The 20,221-nt window shown below is 41.5% G+C and overlaps 1 protein-coding gene across 1 annotated transcript in view; it reads right to left on the minus strand.

Annotated features, from left to right (window-relative positions):
* The window catches only part of LOC138351811 (uncharacterized), a 57,866-nt gene that overhangs the window by 17,180 nt on the left and 20,465 nt on the right, over nt 1-20,221 (minus strand). The window contains exons 4-5 of the mRNA XM_069303818.1: nt 17,289-17,370; nt 15,448-15,616 (exon numbers count right to left, since the gene is read on the minus strand). Coding sequence (XP_069159919.1) covers nt 15,448-15,616; nt 17,289-17,370 — 251 coding nt within the window. The remainder of the gene's footprint in view (nt 1-15,447; nt 15,617-17,288; nt 17,371-20,221) is intronic.

The raw sequence follows: 20,221 nt of genomic DNA on the forward strand, positions 1-20,221 counted from the left end.
AACAACTCAGTATTACTTCAGAACCACGACTTGCGGATAAATATATATATATATATATATATATATATATATATATATATATATATATATATATATATATATATATATATATATATATATATATGTCGTACCTAGTAGCCAGAACTCACTTCTCAGCCTACTATGCAAGGCTCGATTTGCCTAATAAGCCAAGTTTTCATGAATTAATTGTTTTTCAACTACCTAACCTACCTAACCTAACCTATCCTAACTTTTTTGGCTACCTAACTTAACCTAACCTATACAGATAGGTTAGGTTAGGTTAGGTAGGGTTGGTTAGGTTCGGTCATATATCTACGTTAATTTTAACTCAAATAAAAAAAAATGACCTCATATATAATGAAATGGGTAGCTTTATCATTTCATAAGAAAAAAACTAGAGAAAATATATTAATTCAGGAAAACTTGGCTTATTAGGCAAATCGGGCCTTGCATAGTAGGCTGAGAAGTGAGTTCTGGCTACTAGGTACGACATATATATATATATATATATATATATATATATATATATATATATATATATATATATATATATATATATATATATATATATATATATATTTATCTTCTACAAGAGATGATCTTGTTTAATTAAAATCATCTCTTTTTTAATTAAAAGTCATATCGTTTCAAATATCTCTTGTAGTCATTATCAGATCTAAACAGAGCATAACTACCAGATCATAGATAACAATTATACACAAGAACCAAACACAAAACTCAATTTACGTGAACTGATTAAACAAAATACGATTTGATAATTTTCAAATCGACATTAAAGACCAATTAATATTTTAAATTTTATCCGAAAAGATTACAAAAACTTATACAAAAACCACAATTAAAACATTTTTTCTGGATAAGTTTTTTTAATCTTCACGGATAAAATTTTGAATTTTAATTAGTCTTTGGTGTCTTTGTCGAATATTATCATATCTTACTTTGTTAGATCAACTGATATAAGGTTTGTGCTGTGCTTAGATTATTTGTGTAATTTCTTTATCTATCTTGTAGTATGTAATCAAGCTTAGAATGAGTTCTTTGTTTTGCTGACTAGATTTTAATTTAACATTTCTGTACTGTAGATCTGATGATAACTACAAGAGATATTTGAAACGTTATGGAGTTTAATTGAAAAGTTGAGATTTTAATTAAAAAGTAGATAAATTTCATTAAAAAGTTGAGATTTTAATAAAACATAATGTTTGTCACGTCAATCGTTTTCCCGTTTTATTTAAATGAACTTATATACATAAGTTAATTTATGTTTGTTTTAAACACTTGTAGAAGTTCATAACAAGACATGAGAGTCCCTCAGAACAGGAGAACACAAAGAAAAATAATCAATATGAAAATTTTCTTTGCAATATAACAGATTTGGTTTTCTTGTGTAACAACAAGTGGCTTGTTACGTTGATCCTACAATGATAATACATCATACAGGTCCTTAAACGACGAGCATTATTGCATTATGCAATACTGCCTTAATCTTAAATGCAATACTTAATGTATTTGAAGATACATTAAGGAAGCAACGAATGTCAACAGTGACAAAACGGAGCCGGAACGACACCTCCTTCAACAGGAACGGCAGAAAACGACTCAACGGAACACCGCCAATAAAACCCTTGTATCACATGTGCATAAAATATCAATAATGGTCAATACGCTTATACGAAGGAGACTAACAATAACAAGGTCACTACGACAAGGGCTTTACACTATACCGTACAACAACTAAGCCTATGTTTATCTATGTGAAACATGCTGAAATTTAGATAAGCGGCTTTGCGAACATCGGTATGTCTTATTTTCGAACATATGAATGCCTGATTTTCGAACACAAGTACACCTTTTATACGAACATAGGAATGCTCGATTAGTTAACATAAGTATGCCCGATTGAATGAACATAAGCATGTCTGATTAATGAACGTAAGTATGCTCGATTTACTCAAGTAATTACGAATGCCGTATCGATAAGTCAAGCAGTTCCCTACCCCAAGACAAGATGTTCGTACTCACCCCTGCAATGGGTGTTCTGTGTACGTATCTGCTGGATACGTACACAGAACATGTTCTATGTTCACCCTGGTGTGTTCTGTGTTCATCCTGGCTTACACCAACGATAAGAACACAGTTTTTTGTCTCTTACATATACCTACATCTAAAGCAACGAATATCTACTACTACATCTATCACATCTATCACATCTATCACATCTATCCACATCTTTCATCTGAAACAGGAACCAAGTTCAACAACTCGGTATTACTTCAGAACCACGACTTGAGGAATGATTTTGTTCATACTGCGTAATAAAAACAGCCATTTATTGAAATATAAATAAACATAAGCGTTTATTGTGTTTTTATGCATAATTAGGCGTGCATAAGGTTGGGTAAGATGTTACGTTGCTTTTGAGTTTTTATTGAAATGACTCGAAGTGAATGGAGCATGTTTTGAGACTTGGCTCCGCATGAAGTTAGGCAAATGTACAGCACATATACGGACCCTTAATTCCTGGGATAGTCTATCTCTTGTACATCTCGTGAGCCCGACGTCCCTTTTGATGATAGGATGTGATAACGCAAATAGCCCCTGTGATAGCCCCTGTGTCATGCGCAGGCACCAGGAGTAACACAAGCATGCAATCGTGTCGATAACACTAACAACCCTGACATCTTAAAACAGGAACTGTTGTTGTTTCAGATTTAGCTACTCAGGACGAAGTGTCCATGTAGCACGGGCTATGGTGAGCCCGTAAAACAGGAACGAAGTTCAACAACACGGTATAACTTCAGAACCACTAAACTCACCATTAAAATAAAAGAAAAAACATATTTGGAAACTGTACATAATCTTCAGTTATCAAACACAAACGCACCATCGAGGAAAATCAAGGAAAATTCAGCATAGCTCTCCCTTATGCTGAAGAAATACCTGAAATATTAAGTTACAATACACAATCCCTCGTGTCTCGCGCCTTACCGACCTTTTCAACCTTCTTAAGCACGAGCCTCGGGCAGCATGCAGGTGAAAGGTCACCTGCAAATTAAGGTCACTTCTCATCTTGGTGTTGTAGGGGGTTTTGTAACCATAATTGTAAGGGTGGCAGGTGAATATGTTGTCATTGTGTTAATGTACTGTGAGTTTCTCATTTGACTCTGGTTATTTCTGTTTACAACTGAATTGAATGTTTTCGACACGACTGTTGTTTAAAAAGATATCCTCTGTATGATCCCATTCTACTGGGCTCTAGGAGATTCGAACCAGGGACCCGATGCGTGTGAGCCCGCAGCTCTTTCGATAACATGAGTTAGAGATAACACCAGTTATCGATAATGGAATGTTTATTTCCAAGAAAGTGTGGATGACAATTCCTCTGTACAAATTCAAATTGTATAAATAGAGCTGAATATTTTACATGTAAGATACAATCTTCTATAATATATAATGGTTTTTGTTCACGAAAATGAGTTGAATAATGAAGCGGTGAGATTGAATCCTCCTGTTGTTTGTCTGCGATAATACTTTTTTTTTTAGTTTCCCGGCTCGGCATCTTGTAGTGTTGTACTGTAGTGAGCTTTTGTTCCTTGGTAATTATACTCGTCTGAGTGACGCCGCTTGCATGCATAATGCAGCCAGGAGATGGTCGAACACCAGTTGTGCATGTGAGCACGGGTGTTCTCCGTACTCACCCTGCAGTGGGTGTTCTGTGTATTCACCCTGCAGTGGGTGTTCTGTGTACTCACTCTGCAGTGGGTGTTCTGTGTACTCACCCTGCAGTGGGTGTTCTGTGTACTCACCCTGCAGTGGGTGTTCTGTGTACTCACCCTGCAGTGGGTGTTCTGTGTACTCACTTTGCAGTGGGTGTTCTGTGTACTCACCCTGCAGTGGGTGTTCTGTGTACTCACCCTGCAGTGGGTGTTCTGTGTACTCACAGAGCATTGGATGTTCGATATTCCCTCCAAAGATGTGTCCAAAGACAGAACCACCTACACAGTACGGCACAAGGCGGTAGTCAAGCAGCCTCCAACACGCAGGTCGCTCTCGCAGCCTTGGCCAGGAGCAATGCGCCCAGACGAGGCTAATGGTGTTGTCGAGCAGGAAATGTGGTAGCGTTTTGTGGGTCAATAAAGTTTAAGAATGTACAATATACCGCCCATTATGAGTCGGTCTCAAAAAGCAAAATTGAGTTTCCTTTTGTCATGTTCCTTAGACCGGACGAGTCGTTTGGTCACACAATGCATCTGATGCTACTTTTCACCTAACAGTAAATAGGTTCCCGGGAATTAGGTAACTCTTTTGGGATGCTTCCTGGGGAAGGTAGAGGATGTCACCCCAGCACTGGGGAAACTATCTCACATTTCTACGAAACTTTTATTACACTGCGTCACACGGGGGCCACATGGAAGAGGAAGCAGACCTAAACGTTTGAGCGATGCCCCATGTGAGCTGTGACGCAGGAACTGCTGCTGCTGCTGCTGCTGCTGCTGCTGCTATGGCCCATAATCAGGTCACCTGGGTGTGGCCAACCTGGCCGCCATACCCGATACAGCCAACGTTGATGTCTAGAGTCACTGCATTTTTAGGTAACATTTTCTGGTGGGGGAGATGCTGTTGTAACCAAACACTGGGGGAGATGAGGCGAGAGACTTTTCACTACTGGTGCACGCGGTCGTCCGAGGGACGCCACACTTGAAACATCTAAGAGACATTAGACATGTGTGTACCAGAGTAAACCCCACATTGTTTGTGTTCGGAAAATACTATCTGTATACTATCTGAAACGCTGTTCTCAAGAGATTCCCTTATTTTACACCCGCAAGACAACGTAATTTTTTAAGGGATGACAAATGTTAATCTTCTTGTTTGATATGTTCTCTTGAGACATTTAAGCAAGTCCTAGCTGTGTCTGGGTACTAGTGACAGGATGAACAACCCAGCGGGTTTTCTTCCTATTGGGGAGTGTTGCTATGGCGGTGTGTCCACTCACAGGATGCGTGGCCCAATACACTCGCCTCTCGGGGCAAAACTAAAACTAAACATTGAAACTCTGAATTAACTGGTTGGTTTCGAGGGCATCAACTAGGTAGTTCAAATGAAATCTTATCTATATATTTCCTTGCTAGAGAAGTTGTCATATAGATTTATCAACATATAAGAGCTTCAGAAGCTTGGGTCACTGACCACGTCGAGGTGTTCCAGTCTCGGCGGTCCAGGAAGACAACACTCTTATAGAGATTATTGTTTTGATTTACGACTGTCTTAAAGCAACACCTGGTAATATTGCTTGGTTAATGTTCTCCTCAAGGTGAGTCGAAGGCTGTGTGAACGGTCGAACGTGTTCCTCTGAATGTAAATGACTGCTGGTAGTTTCTTTAAGTGAGGGTGAGTGTTGCAGTTGCTTAAGTCACTGTAGATGTGTGTAAGTTATTTTATTAACCGAAGTTTGCTGTTAGTGTGTGAGTGTTGAGTCAGTAACTGAAGTGTGAGTCAGTAAAGGTACACAGGGTGTTTCCTCGGCAGTTGGACGCGTGAGGAGGGTGTCCATTACTGTGAAGTGTGCGGTCACTGCCGTCAATTGGCTTATCCTGAAGTTCCAAGCGTTGACCGCTGGTCATGGGAGTGGCCGCAGGAGAGGTCACTGTACCCCCGCACTATAGCGTTAGGTGTTATCCAACTACATCACTATACAGCTTCACTCCGCTGTCCTCAGCAGTGCTGCTTAACCTCATCACTATACAGCTTTACTCCGCTGTCCTCAGCACTGCTGCTTAACCTCATCACTATACAGCTTCACTCCGCTGTCCTCAGCACTGCTGCTTAACAACATCACTATACAGCTTCACCCACATTTTACACATGAAGTTCAATCCATAGATATTGTAGCCAATGGTCCTAGAGTTCCAGGCCTTCCCCTGAAGCAAAGTTTTGCAAGCCTCTGACCTCTATTCGACATAGGCCTTCGTATTTCAAATCGGGATAAAGAATGGGAAGCGGCTCTAATCTGAATTCTTCATTAATCATTTGCAAGCATTACAAAGACTTGCTGAGGGCAATGAGAAGCACCTCTTAGGGTTATGTCCGTTATTTAAATCAATGTTTTGTTATGGTGTTTTTAGCTTTTTTTTGTTAGTTCGAAGAACATGATGCAATACGTCTGAATTCCTAGAATATTTCCGTGTTGCGGACAGACGTTTGGGTAGTGGTTGGCTATACTATTGACGATAACAACATTAGTTGTTGTCTAACCGCAGACAGCACCACACTCACGCGGGGGCCACTTACTGCCCCCTGATGGTCTGGCGATGAGTGTGTGGCCGGCTAGACTTCCGGTGCCTCTAGGCTGGCTCTAGGCTGGCTCCTCTTCCGGTGTCTCTAAGCCGGCTCCACTTCCGGTGCCTCTAGGCCGGCTCCACTTCCGGTGCCTCTAGGCCGGCTCCACTTCCGGTGCCTCTAGGCCGGCTCCACTTCCGGCTCTTCAAGACCTGCTTGTTTCCCTGGCGTCCTAAGGATGAGTGTTGTTAAATCTCCTTCTATTCTTGTTGCACTTTCAATAACAATATTAGCAGTAGTAATAGAAATTGTGATTGTAGTAGTAGTAGTAGTAGTAGTAGTAGTAGTAGTAGTAGTAGTAGTAGTAGTAGTAGTAGTAGTAGTAGTAGGGACGTAGTAGCAGTAGAAACCAAATTGTAGCCAGAAGAAGTAGTAGTTGTAGAGTTAATATTAGTAGCAAACGTAGCACGATAGTACTTTACAAATGTAGTGATTTGATCAGTAGATATAACAACACAGTGGTAGGAAATAAAATAATAGCAATAATATTATTTATAAGACAAACAATGACCCTGAGAAAGTGTTCAGAAAGTGCATTCTTTACGTAGACACTTCACCTGCAACATTCTACACCTGCAACATTCTACACCTGCAACATTCTACACCTGCAACAGTCTACACCTGCAACATAAGAGCGTCGGATTAAACAAGACTACCGAAGGTCTATTAACCCATGCGAGGCAGCTCATGTAATAAAATATATATATATATATATATATATATATATATATATATATATATATATATATATATATATATATATATATATATATATATATATATATATATATATATATATATATATATATATATATATATATATATATATATATATATTCAGCATTGCTGCTTTATATTCCATACTATTAACTACGTTGTGATTTGTGTTCCCTGAGCGCGCTCATTTCCTCCCATCCGTCACTCCTCCTTCTCTCCCTCTCCCTCTCTTTGCATATTTATGAGAAGCATAAACCAGAGAGATAAGCTCAAGGTTTCTGATTTTTCCACCTCTCCGCTTTCCTTAAAGTTGTTGTCCTTATTCTTTCTTTCTTTCTTTCTCCTTTTTCGTATTTTTTTAATCTTCACGATCTCTACTTCTTCTTCTTCTTCTTCTTCTTCTTCTTTTGCTTCTTATTGGTATTATTTTTCCTTATTCTTATTTTGACTTCTCCTGCTTCTTAACTTTCTTCTTCTTTTTCTTCTTCTACTTCTTCTCTTTCTGTTTTTTTTTCGTCATCAACCTTTCTCTATTCTTCTTCGTCTCATTTTCTCCTGCTTATTGTTGCTCTTCTCCTACCTTATCATCGGGTTCCTCTGACCCTATCAGGCGATAGTGAGCATCCTATGAAGAGGCTCCTGAAGATGGTGAACAAGCTCTGGCTCCACCATCCTGGGAAGTACAACAACAGGCTCTGCCTCCACCATCCTGGGAAGTACAACAACAGGCTCTGCCTCCACCATCCTGGGAAGAACAACAACAGGCTCTGCCTCCACCATCCTGGGAAATACAACAACAGGCTCTGCCTCCACCATCCTGGGAAGTACAACAACAGGCTCTGCCTCCACCATCCTGGGAAGAACAACAACAGGCTCTGCCTCCACCATCCTGGGAAGTACAACAACAGGCTCTGCCTCCACCATCCTACGAAGAACAACAACAGGCTCTGGCTCCACCATCCTGGGAAGTACAACAACAGGCTCTGGCTCCACCATCCTGGGAAGTACAACAACAGGCTCTGGCTCCACCATCCTAGGAAGAACAACAACAGGCTCTGGCTCCACCATCCTGGGAAGAACAACAACAGGCTCTGCCTCCACCATCCTAGGAAGAACAACAACAGGCTCTGCCTCCACCATCCTGGGAAGTACAACAACAGGCTCTGCCTCCACCATCCTAGGAAGAACAACAACAGGCTCTGCCTCCACCATCCTGGGAAGTACAACAACAGGCTCTGCCTCCACCATCCTGGGAAGAACAACAACAGGCTCTGCCTCCACCATCCTGGGAAGAACAACAACAGGCTCTGGCTCCACCATCCTGGGAAGAACAACAACAGGCTCTGCCTCCACCATCCTGGGAAGTACAACAACAGGCTCTGCCTCCACCATCCTAGGAAGAACAACAACAGGCTCTGGCTCCACCATCCTGGGAAGAACAACAACAGGCTCTGGCTCCACCATCCTGGGAAGAACAACAACAGGCTCTGGCTCCACCATCCTGGGAAGAACAACAACAGGCTCTGCCTCCACCATCCTGGGAAGAACAACAACAGGCTCTGCCTCCACCATCCTGGGAAGTACAACAACAGGCTCTGCCTCCACCATCCTGGGAAGAACAACCATGGACTCTGACTCCACCATCCTAGGAAGAACAACAACAGGCTCTGCCTCCACCATCCTGGGAAGAACAACAACAGGCTCTGGCTCCACCATCCTGGGAAGAACAACCATGGACTCTGACTCCACCATCCTAGGAAGAACAACAACAGGCTCTGGCTCCACCATCCTGGGAAGAACAACCATGGACTCTGACTCCGTTTAGACCACCACCACAACAACTTTTATTACCATTTCTCACGCGAGGAAAAAAAAGAGGTATGAACGTCTTCCTGTTAGAGTGAGGGGGCCTTTCCAAAGACCTGTCTGGCCATGAGTGACCTTCCCTGCTCGTGTGAGTGACTTCTTCTTTCCTATCAGACATACCCAGTGCATGAGTGACCTTCACGCTAGCTTCTATATGACCTTTAAGACACTCTTAACAGTTTTTCCAGCGAGAGAGAGCGAATCTTTAAAAAATTGAGTAACCTTGGAACCTTCCAGTTTGGTTGAGTGACCTTCACAGCAATCCGTCCTCAGGCTAGGCTGGTTAAATCGGCGGCCAATCCCCCTAAGACGCGCACTCATCAATTCAAACGAACGGTTGACAAATTTTTATTTTTACCAACCTGTTCTCAGACTAGGCTCTGAGAACTTCTTTTTTTTTAGCTCTTGATTTTACCTATCTGTGTGCGTGTGTACTCACCTAATAGTACTCATCTAACAGTACTCATCTGATTGTGCTTGCGAGGTTAAGGTTCGGCTCTTTGGCCCCGGCTCTCAACTGCCCATCAACTGATGAACAGGTTCCTGAACCTATTGGGCTCTATCATATCGACATTTGAGCCGGTGTATAGAGTCTGCCTGCACCACATCATTGCCTGGTGCATTTCATTGTGTGTGTGTTTACTAGTTGTGTTTTTGCGGGGGTTGAGCTTTGCTCTTTCGGCCCGCCTCTCAACTGTCAATCAACTGTTTACTAACTACTTTCTTCTTTTTTTCCCCACACCACACACACACACACACCCCCAGGAAGCAGCCCGTGACAGCTGACTAACTCCCAGGTACCTATTTACTGCTAGGTAACAGGGGCACCTAGGGTGAAAGAAACTTTGCCCATTTGTTTCTGCCTCGTGCGGGAATCGAACCCGCGCCACAGAATTACGAGTCCTGCGCGCTATCCACCAGGCTACGAGGCCCCTTGTGTGTGTGTGTGTGTGTGTGTGTGTGTGTGTGTGTGTGTGTGTGTGTGTGTGTGTGTGAGAGAGAGAGAGAGAGAGAGAGAGAGAGAGAGAGAGAGAGAGAGAGAGAGAGAGAGAGAGACAGACAGACAGACAGACAGACAGACAGACAGACAGACAGACAGACAGACAGACAGACAGACAGACAGACAGACAGACAGACAGACAGAGATATAATAGATATGTTAGAGAAAATGAGGTTGGGAATCAGCGCGCTAGAAGACCAACCGTAAGAAAGGCGGGGTCCAAGAGCTACCAACTCCATCCTACAAGCATAAATAGTAAACACACAAGCGCGCGCGTGCGCACAACTACTACACTTACGCACATACGCACAGCGCCAACAGGATAACGACACACCACTGGATATTACGCGCCATATCTCTTTCTCATCACCAACAAGTCAAGGTAAATTACACAGGTGAGAGACTGTCAGGCTGAATTTGGCCGCGGCCCGGGGGATGACAGCGGTCAACCTGGCCAAGATCACATGGTGCTCAACAGTGGAGAGCTGTCATTTAATTCTCTTCGTGGCTTGGTGCTACTAGTCTTGATTCAACCTTAGCTTGGTACCACTAGCCCTGATCCCATCTGAGCTTGGTACCATTAGCCCTGATCCCATATGAGCTTGGTACCATTAGCCCAGATCCCATCTGAGCTTGGTACCATTAGCCCTGATCCCATCTGAGCTTGGTACCATTAGCCCTGATCCCATCTGAGCTTGGTACATTTAGCCCTGATCCCATCTGAGCTTGGTACCATTAGCCCTGATCCCATCTGAGCTTGGTACCATTAGCCCTGATCCCATCTGAGCTTGGTACCATTAGCCCTGATCCTATCTGAGCTTGGTACCATTAGCCCTGATCCCATCTGAGCTTGGTACCATTAGCCCTGATCCCATCTGAGCTTGGTACCATTAGCCCTGATCCCATCTGAGCTTGGTACCATTAGCCCTGATCCCATCTGAGCTTGGTACCATTAGCCCTGATCCCATCTGAGCTTGGTACCACTAGCCCTGATCCTATCTGAGCTTGGTACCACTAGCCCTGATCCTATCTGAGCTTGGTACCACTAGCCCTGATCCCATCTGAGCTTGGTACCACTAGCCCTGATCCCATCTGAGCTTGGTACCATTAGCCCTGATCCCATCTGAGCTTGGTACCATTAGCCCTGATCACATCTGAGCTTGGTACCATTAGCCCTGATCCCATCTGAGCTTGGTACCACTAGCTCCGAGACACTCCACCTTAGCTAACCTTGTCGTGGTCACTTTTAGCAGCCATAAAATACTCACAATGCCACTTTACATCTTAATGTTGACGAAATACCAATTCAGAATTCTGCGAGATTTCTGGCCCTATATTTTGCTTGCTATGTAGGTTTTTAACCGCCTTAAAACACCTTTTCCAATTGGTGTTGGTGGAAGACGACAGGAAGTCATTATGGATGGTTTAATACTTCCTTATTTGAAGTAAATTATACTGTTGATCACACGTGTATGGTTCGGCGGGCAAAAGCTTTACCCCAGGAAAGGTTTTGTGTTGCACAGAATACATGTTTGCGTATGCAGAGCTCCCTCGTTGAAGTGGAGGAAAATATTCCTCTTCTCCGTCTGCGTCGAGGCTACTTAACACTCCTCTGCGGAACACTGACGTCCAGGACGTCCAATCATCTTACTTGCCATATAATATGTGAATATTTGAGCAGTGATATAATGGGGGCGGCGGATGTCGCCAGTGACACCGGCGAGGACCACGGGAACCATCAGCAACACTATAAACACGACTGCAGAGTCCGTTCTCCTGGCCGTTAGTCTCTAGTGTATCGCCACCACGGCCGCCGTCACGGTAGACGGGGGTAGAGAAGCCGGCGTCACGGTAGACGGGAGTAGAGAAGCCGGCGTCTCATTAGACGGGGGTTAGAGAAGCCGGCGTCAAGGTAGACGGGGTAGAGAAGTCGGCGTCAAGGTAGACGGGGGATAGAGAAGCAGGCGTCAAGGTAGACGAGGGTAGAGAAGCTGACGTCAAGGTAAACGGGGGGTAGAGAAGCTGACGTCAAGGTGGACGGTGGTAGAGAAGCCGACGTCAAGGTAGACGGTGGTAGAGAAGCCGACGTCAAGGTAGACGGTGGGTAGAGAAGCGAGAGACGGGAGCCTCACCAGAGTCTTCCACAGTAAACCCAAACTGGTTTACATTATGTAATTAAGTCATTATAGTAAATTATTTATTTATATACTACTATTGACCTGAATATCTTCCCGTGTACTTATAGTTTTAAAAGAGCATGTGTATCTATATGTAAATGTTATCACATATATTTCAAATCCTATTACAGATCAAAGTTTCTTAACTTGTATTGCAAACGATAAGTACGTTTCATCAGGTTTAACTTTCATTAAACTGTAATCGGTCGTTGATGTATTAAGATACGACACTCTGAAACAACTTCATTAAACAAGTACCATTTATACCAATAAACACCTGACTAATTCGCGCCTGACAACACAACCAATTTGGCGCCAAAAGCAAGTGTCAGAGATCAGATGTCGACTGAAGTTGACTGAGCCAGGGAACGCGTCCGGCGCCCTCCTTCCCGTCCTCTCCCACACTGCCACGGTACCGTACACATTTTTTATTTGTGTTTGTTTATATGTATACAAGAGTTGTTGACCAAACCACACACTAGAAAGTGAAAGGACGACGACGTTTCGACCCTTCCTGGACCATTCTCAAGTCGAGAATGGTCCAGGACAGACCGAAACATCGTCGTTCTTTCACTTTCTAGTGTGTGGTTTGGTCAACATATTTCAGCCACGTTATTGTGACTCCTCATCTGCATATACAAGAGTTCTTACATTCTTGTACACCCACGAGCACTCATAGCGTTACGGGCAGGTCCTTAATCCTATGTTCCCCCTGAATACGACCCGCCAAATCGTTTAACAACCAGGTACCCATTGTACTGTTGGGTAAACAGAGGCTACAGTTAAGTATTGACGCCCAGTAAATCCTCCCTGGCCAGGATACGAACCTAAGCCAAAGCGCTCGCGAAACGCCAGGCGAGTGTCTTACCACTACACTCCGAGACCTCTGTTCTCGTACCTCGGAGTATGTGTTTGCAATCGTTACTACCGCTTCCATCCAAGGTCGTGAGAATCAATGATGTGCGGATTATTGTGTACACCAGGCTACCTGTCCCCTACAAAGCTAATTATTTTTGAGGTGCTTCTATTATTAGTCCGCATTTATCGTGAAGTATTTTTATAAAGTTTTATTTTTAAAGAGTATATAATTAAAAGATTTGTGAGATGTTTTTAAACTGTTCCTCGTCCCGGGTGATGTAGCTAGGCCGTTGTCGAAGAGTTCAGCCAAAGGATAGACTGACCCTCTGGGGGCTACGAACCAAACATAGATATATGTAACTCTACATAAGCATAAATTTTAACATCTACTACATCTTAATAATCTACATTTTAACATCTACGTACATCATAACTCTACATAAACAAACAACAAATAGAGACCTGGCCGAGGACCGGGCCGCGGGGCAACCCGTCCTCGACTCAAGTCCATTACATTCAGCGGTCAACCCCACAGACGCGTTCATAAATTTTAACATGCTGTTCATTCAAAACGGGAATTTTCTCAAGTATAAATTAATATTATAATATATTAGCATATTGTGTATATATAGGCATAGGTTAGGTTAGGTTAGGTGTTTAGGTTCTGTTGGCGATTATTTGTATTTGTAGTACGTGGGTGAAGCATTTATAGCGTTGTGGTTCGAACAAAATTCGTCAGTGAAGCACTTGTTCCGAATATGTTCGAACGTCAGCAGTTGTGAGTCGTGTGTAAACCGGTTATCATTCATAAACAGGGGGTTTGGCGGGTGCATGGAATCACTTTGGGATCTTTGTCTGGAGGACGGGCTGCATTTATAATGTTGTGATTCGAACAAAATTCGTCAGTGAAACACTTGTTCCGGATATGTTCGAACGTCAGCAGTTGTGAGTCATGTGTAAACCGTTTTTCATTCATAAACAGGGGGTTTGGCGGGTGCATGGAATCACTTTTGGATCTTTGTTTGGAGGACGGGCTGCGCGGGGACGCTAAGTCCCGAAATCATCTCAAGATAATCTGATACTGAATCATTATGTTGACGTGCAGAAACAACGTAACTAAACCCCCACACACAACCATTCGTAAATCTTCGAGAACTGTGTAACGAAAAAAAATGGATTTCCTCAAATTATTAAAAATATTAATGTATGTTGTAATTGTGTTTACAGTTAGATGTTTGTCATTATTTTTTTGGGCGAGTGGATGAAGCACTTAACAACAACTTAACTCAGGTCTGCTTGTCCAGTCAGCGGTTAACTCTAAAGACGTATTCAGCAATTTTTTCGCACTGGGTATTTAAAGTCAGTATTTTTTTCAAATTTAAATATTAATTATTATATATTTTGAATTTTGTGTACCGTTAGGTGTAGGTTAACGTGGGTGTTTAGGTTCATTGACTATTATTTGTTTTTGAAGTACGAGGCAACAACCTGGCCTCACACTTGACGACTTTTGTTCGAACCACAACGCTGTAAATGCTTCACCCACGTATTACAAATACAAATACTCGCTAACAGAGACTAAACAGATAATCTAACCAATGCCTTACTATGCACAGTCTGCTAATATATAATAATAATATTAATTTATATTTGAGAAAATTTCTGTTTTGAATGAAGACCATGTTAAAATTTATGAATGCGTCTTTGGGGTCGACTGCTGGATGGAATGGACTCTGTCTGAAGACGGCTTACCCCCCCCCCCCTGACACTTCTCCCAAACGTTATCATTTAATATTTCATTGTTCGTGTTTGACGCCCCCTCTGTTTTGAGCGTATATATTGGAGCACAAACTCTAGTCAAACCAGTTACAGCCCCGTTCCTGTGCCAGGTAAGTCCACTACGGGCTCACCATAGCCCGTGCTACTTGGAAATTTTGTTCCGAGTAGCTGAATCTATAACAACAACAACAGTCTGGTCAAACGGTATATTCTGACATCTTAAGGGCACGAGTAATTCCAGATGACTAGTGAAGCGTAACAAAGCCTCATTTACGCATCAGTTTTCGCTTCTTGCACTTCATGCCTGACTAAGTCTCATCAAGCAGGACCAGCAGGTTAACTAGACCCGAACTCTGGCCCAAATGTATCCTCCAATTTGCAGTTAAATGCAAGCTAGAGTTAATAGCTAAAAATTGACAAGACAAAAGCCGTTTACAGTGTGTGATAGACTGACTTTTGTGTTCCAAACTGGATTTGGCTTTTTTTTGAGCCGAAGTCCAACCGGATTTCCAATGACCCCCTTAGATATTAAGTTCAAATATCCGTTAGACTACAATGAAACCTCAGTTTTCTGCATGATTCCTCTGCTTTCACGATTAATATTTCGTACGATAGATGAACTTCATTCTATTAGATGAATAAGCCTGTTGGACTTAAACAATTACTCACATGACATGATCTGAGCGTGTGGGGGACGAGATACAGCTCCTGGACCCTGAATTGTGGCTACCGGCTGTGTGGTGGAATGATTTCCGAATCTCTTGTTCCTCTTTTGAACTATTTGTTTGGATCTTCTAAATTTTTTGTCCGTGCTTGACAAGGTGCTGATTCCATTCATCTGAACCGTATTCCAGAACATATAATCTGTATGCCACATATAATCCCTTATATGTGGCATACAGAACCACGTATGTTCTTATGTTAGCCATCGCTTAGTATAACACAGATGTTACCTTTTGTAATGTTGACCTAGTACTTTGTGGACCCCAGAGCGTTGTCCATTAGTCTGTGAGGACCTGTATGTGTGTGTGTGTGTGTGTGTGTGTGTGTGTGTGTGTGTGTGTGTGTGTGTTCCTTATGATGCACATCCGTCTCGCAACTTTGAAATATAACATTAAAAAACAAGGGCTTTATAATAATTTAGCCAAAGAAGACAAAACGCTCTTCTTCAGTTAAGCTGATGTAAAGAAAGATAAAAAGCTGGTGAGTGAGTGAGTGAGTGAGAGGACGATGGCTCTGAGGCACTAACGTAGGGTGACTTAATGCAGTTTCATCACAGAACATCTTCGAGAGAGAGAGAGAGAGAGAGAGAGAGAGACCACTCTTCCTGATACCAATGCTCCGAACCTTCATGTCAACATTCCTCCAAGTTCACTCTAATTCTCGAGTGGTCCTGATTATAAGTGACTCCTGCCCGCCGCCTCGGGCCACATGTTGCTCTAATGGGGCCCACAAAAATCTTCACACATTTTTAGGTGTGTTTTTGTAGTTCAAGAAATGCGTCTCGGCGCTGTTGACTCTAGTTGTGGCCTGACATAAGATTTCTAGATTGCCTTGAACCAGTCCTTGATTAGGTTTTTAAATGGAGTTATGTGTGCTAGGTGTTCATTTATCGCCGATATTATGCTGCTTGCGAAGGCTTCCCGTGTTTGTTTTGAAGTTACGTCCGCTGTCAGACCTTCCTCCCTTTCTGTTTCCTGTATTTCCCTTCATTTTTTAAATTCTTTCTGGTCACCTGTTCCAATTTCTCATCTCTTTTTACCTCACCACTGTTGGAGTTGAGTTCTATCAGCTACTTGCTTCCCCGCTTCTGTTGTTTGTTAGGGTCTTCCAACATTCCTTCCCAGACATTGCCAAGCACGAGCGTGTGTCCTTTTGGGAGATCATTCACGTATATTTGGAACCAAGAACCAAGCCATGAACCGAACTTTGAGTGACATCTGCTTGCTACATATCTTCATCTAATATCTCTATAACTGAAACATCATATTACGGTCTGTCAAAATGTTTCTTTGCCGAATTCATTGTCTGCCCCCAGCTTATCTATTAGTGGTATACACCAGTGTTTTTAAAGAAACGTCTTCTGGACGTCTATGAAAATTCGGTGCATTCGGTGTACTTTTTCTTCTCGTAATTTGGTTACTCTGTTGTAGAACTCTATGAAATTAGTTAGAAATAACTTTACCCTCCTCTACAGACATGTTGGTGCTATCTTACATGTTTATCCTCTGTTGACGTTCAACCATTTTCTACCTGAACATTTTTTACAATTTTCTGCAATTAATTCATGAAAGTGACATTGATTTGTAGTTGAGGGTATCTGCTCTTCAATACCAATTCTAAATTATTCTTTTATAAAATTTCCGAAATTTCTCCTCAGTTTTGTCCGCAATTTTTTCTTTGTGGAGATAGACTTCAGTGAATGACGTTCTACTGTTTCTGGCTGACTGTCATCTACCACCTTCAATCTCTACTCTAATTTTTATGTAGTTATTTTATATTTTTCTTACCTTTTTCCTGTTGGTATCAGTGCCCAATTTTCTGTATTTCTTCAGGCTTCCTAGTTCTGTCATTTGCATCTCTGCACTAAATCTTGATCCACGGGTTTATTTAGATTTTCCAATCGGCATTAATCATGAAATAAACTTCTTGGATGCGTCTGCATACCACCAAATATTTTCTCTTTCTTATCGGTTCGTTTTTACCATGGGACTTCCTGCAGGTGGTCTCTTGCCCTCCTGCAATCATCAACATCTTTTCTTGAACCATTCCTTGGTCTCTACACTTTCCCTCGGATCAACTGGGTTCAGACACTATCGTGCAAGGTCGCTGCCTCCCTGTGGTAAACTTTGCGGTATTTTCTCCTGCTACGCCTCAGTATGGGTGAACACTGCGTCTTGTGTTGCCGATGTGTTCTTTGTGATGCCGATGTGTACTTTGTGTTGCCTTATAAAGTATTTATCAGATGTGCCCACTAACTTTGCTTTGCACATTTCTCCCTCTGTGGATGCCCTTTGTTGCTCAATCTATTTACGCCTGTGATTGAAATAGCCGAGTAATAGGACTTTACTTCTTGCTCTTCTTCCCACTGTGGTTGCCTTTTCCTTGACTGTCAGGAAGTTTTTGTTGTGTGGTCATTGGTGTAAACAACATATAGGAAGCCACTGTTCAAAACATTGTGTGGTTGATCACTGGTCTAGACAACATATTGATAGCCACTGGTCAAGATACTATGCGGTTGATCACTGGTCTAGACAACATATTGATAGCCACTGGTCAAGATACTATGCGGTTGATCACTGGTCTAGACAACATATTGATAGCCACTGGTCAAGATACTATGCGGTTGATCACTGGTCTAGACAACATATTGATAGCAACTGGTCAAGATACCATGCGGTTGATCACTGGTCTAGACAACATATTGATAGCCACTGGTCAAGATACTATGCGGTTGATCACTGGTCTAGACAACATATAAAAAGCCACTGGGCAGGACAGTATGCGGTTGATACTTACCAAAGAGTGCTATACAGGTGGTCACTTCCGAGACAGTGTCTTCATTTATAATATTTTGGTGTACATATCAATCTCTCTAATTATCTTGTGGTGTAAGAAAACAGCGCAGATCTATAAGGTTACTCGAAGTGATTTATCTCAACCATTCGAAACAACACAACATATTAATATAAAATAAAATAATGATGTTTAAAACACAACTTCAGGTTTCCTTAGATGATAATATCGCTACAATTTATGGGGGGTTCTTGCCTCTATAATTAACAAAGTGAAGGTTGGATCATTGGTTTTGACAGGTCTCCAGTACGTTAGCTCAACGATTAGGTGTTTTGTCGTGGTTGATACGGATCGTTTTCAAGGGTAAAGTCATCTTCAAACTCGATGGTGAACCATATGCAAAATAACGTGGATGGAAGGCTATATTTTGAGATGTGATTCGAGGAACGCAAATTTGGACAAGAATTGGAACAGGTGTGTTCTTTATGTAAATATTTTGTGTAGACCCGCTATAAGACAAGGACCTCAGACTCTCTCGGAGACATTCATAAATAAATATGTTCTCATTTGCATTTAATGAATGTCCCTCTCACTCATCTTTCAGAGTTTTTATTTTGTATCGTTCTTTGTTCTTTTAGTACCGTTCTTTATTCCTCAGAGAAGCCCTCCTTATGTTTTATATGTTTTCTTATTTCCTATTCTGTTCCCTTTCTCCTGTCTCTCTACTCCTTCCCGCTTCCTTCCCCTCTACACTTCTCTTTTTCTCTCCTCCTTTCTCTCTGTTTCTCTCGTCTCTCTGCTCTTCCCCTGTAGCATCTATAAATTGAAGTCTCCAAACATCTAAAATTATCTGCTATCTTTCCTTACTGCGTGGAATCCAAGTGGCTTGCTGTTTACTATCGTGCTTGACGAAATGTGTGGAATGTTTGGTTCATGTGAGTTTGTATGACAATAAATTAATCCAGATAGTGTCAAAAGTGGAAATTCTCGTCCGAAAAATTTCGTTTTGATATGTGTTGTCACTCTTGAGAAACTTTTAACTGGTAAAGATGCAAGTTTATATATATATATATTATATATATATATATATATATATATATATATATATATATATATATATATATATATATATATATATATATATATCTTTGATGTTCCAGTGGATGAAGACGTTGTGTTGTGTTGCTTCGGTATTTAGAATTCGATTCAATGTTGAAAGAGATAACAATATAGTTCTTTAAAGATGTTTAATGCGTTTTTGAGGAACACATATAGAGTGTTTCTTTGGGTTATAATGTGAGGGATTTCAAACACAAGTATACGGCCATCAAACATAAAGGTGTTTGATGGATAACGAATAACAAGGTGTTTTCCTTGTGTTGAAACGAACACAGGGATAACACCATCAAACATTGGGTCATACAGAAGTACCAGGAGCAACCCCTTAGGAACTTTAGAAATGATAAGCTCATTATCGAAGGATAATTCAACACTCTGAGAAACTATATAGAGACTGAAGAGTCCAATACTATAACACCATCACAGGATGCAGGGGAATTTAGCATTTCTGCACCTTTTGTTAAATAAATATACAAATATCAATTGTAAAATGTTATCCTTCACTTTACTGACCGCTCCTTACTAAATTACCTCATCTTTACCTACGTTTTCCCTAATGAATTTTCTCTTTAATGCATTTTCTCTTTAATTCATTTTCGTTTTAATATATATTATCTCTAATGCATTTTCTTAAAATAATTTTATCTCTAATGAATTTTCCTGACACGGATTTTTATCCTTAATGGATTTGATCTTTAATAAATTTTCCCTTTAAATAGTTTTTTCCTTTATTGCATTGTCTCTTTAATGCATTTTCTCTTTAACACATTTTCTCTTTAATGCAATCAGCAACTGCATTGTGTTTACT

Source organism: Procambarus clarkii, chromosome 51 (genome assembly GCF_040958095.1).
Source record: "Procambarus clarkii isolate CNS0578487 chromosome 51, FALCON_Pclarkii_2.0, whole genome shotgun sequence".
NCBI lineage: Eukaryota > Metazoa > Arthropoda > Malacostraca > Decapoda > Cambaridae > Procambarus > Procambarus clarkii.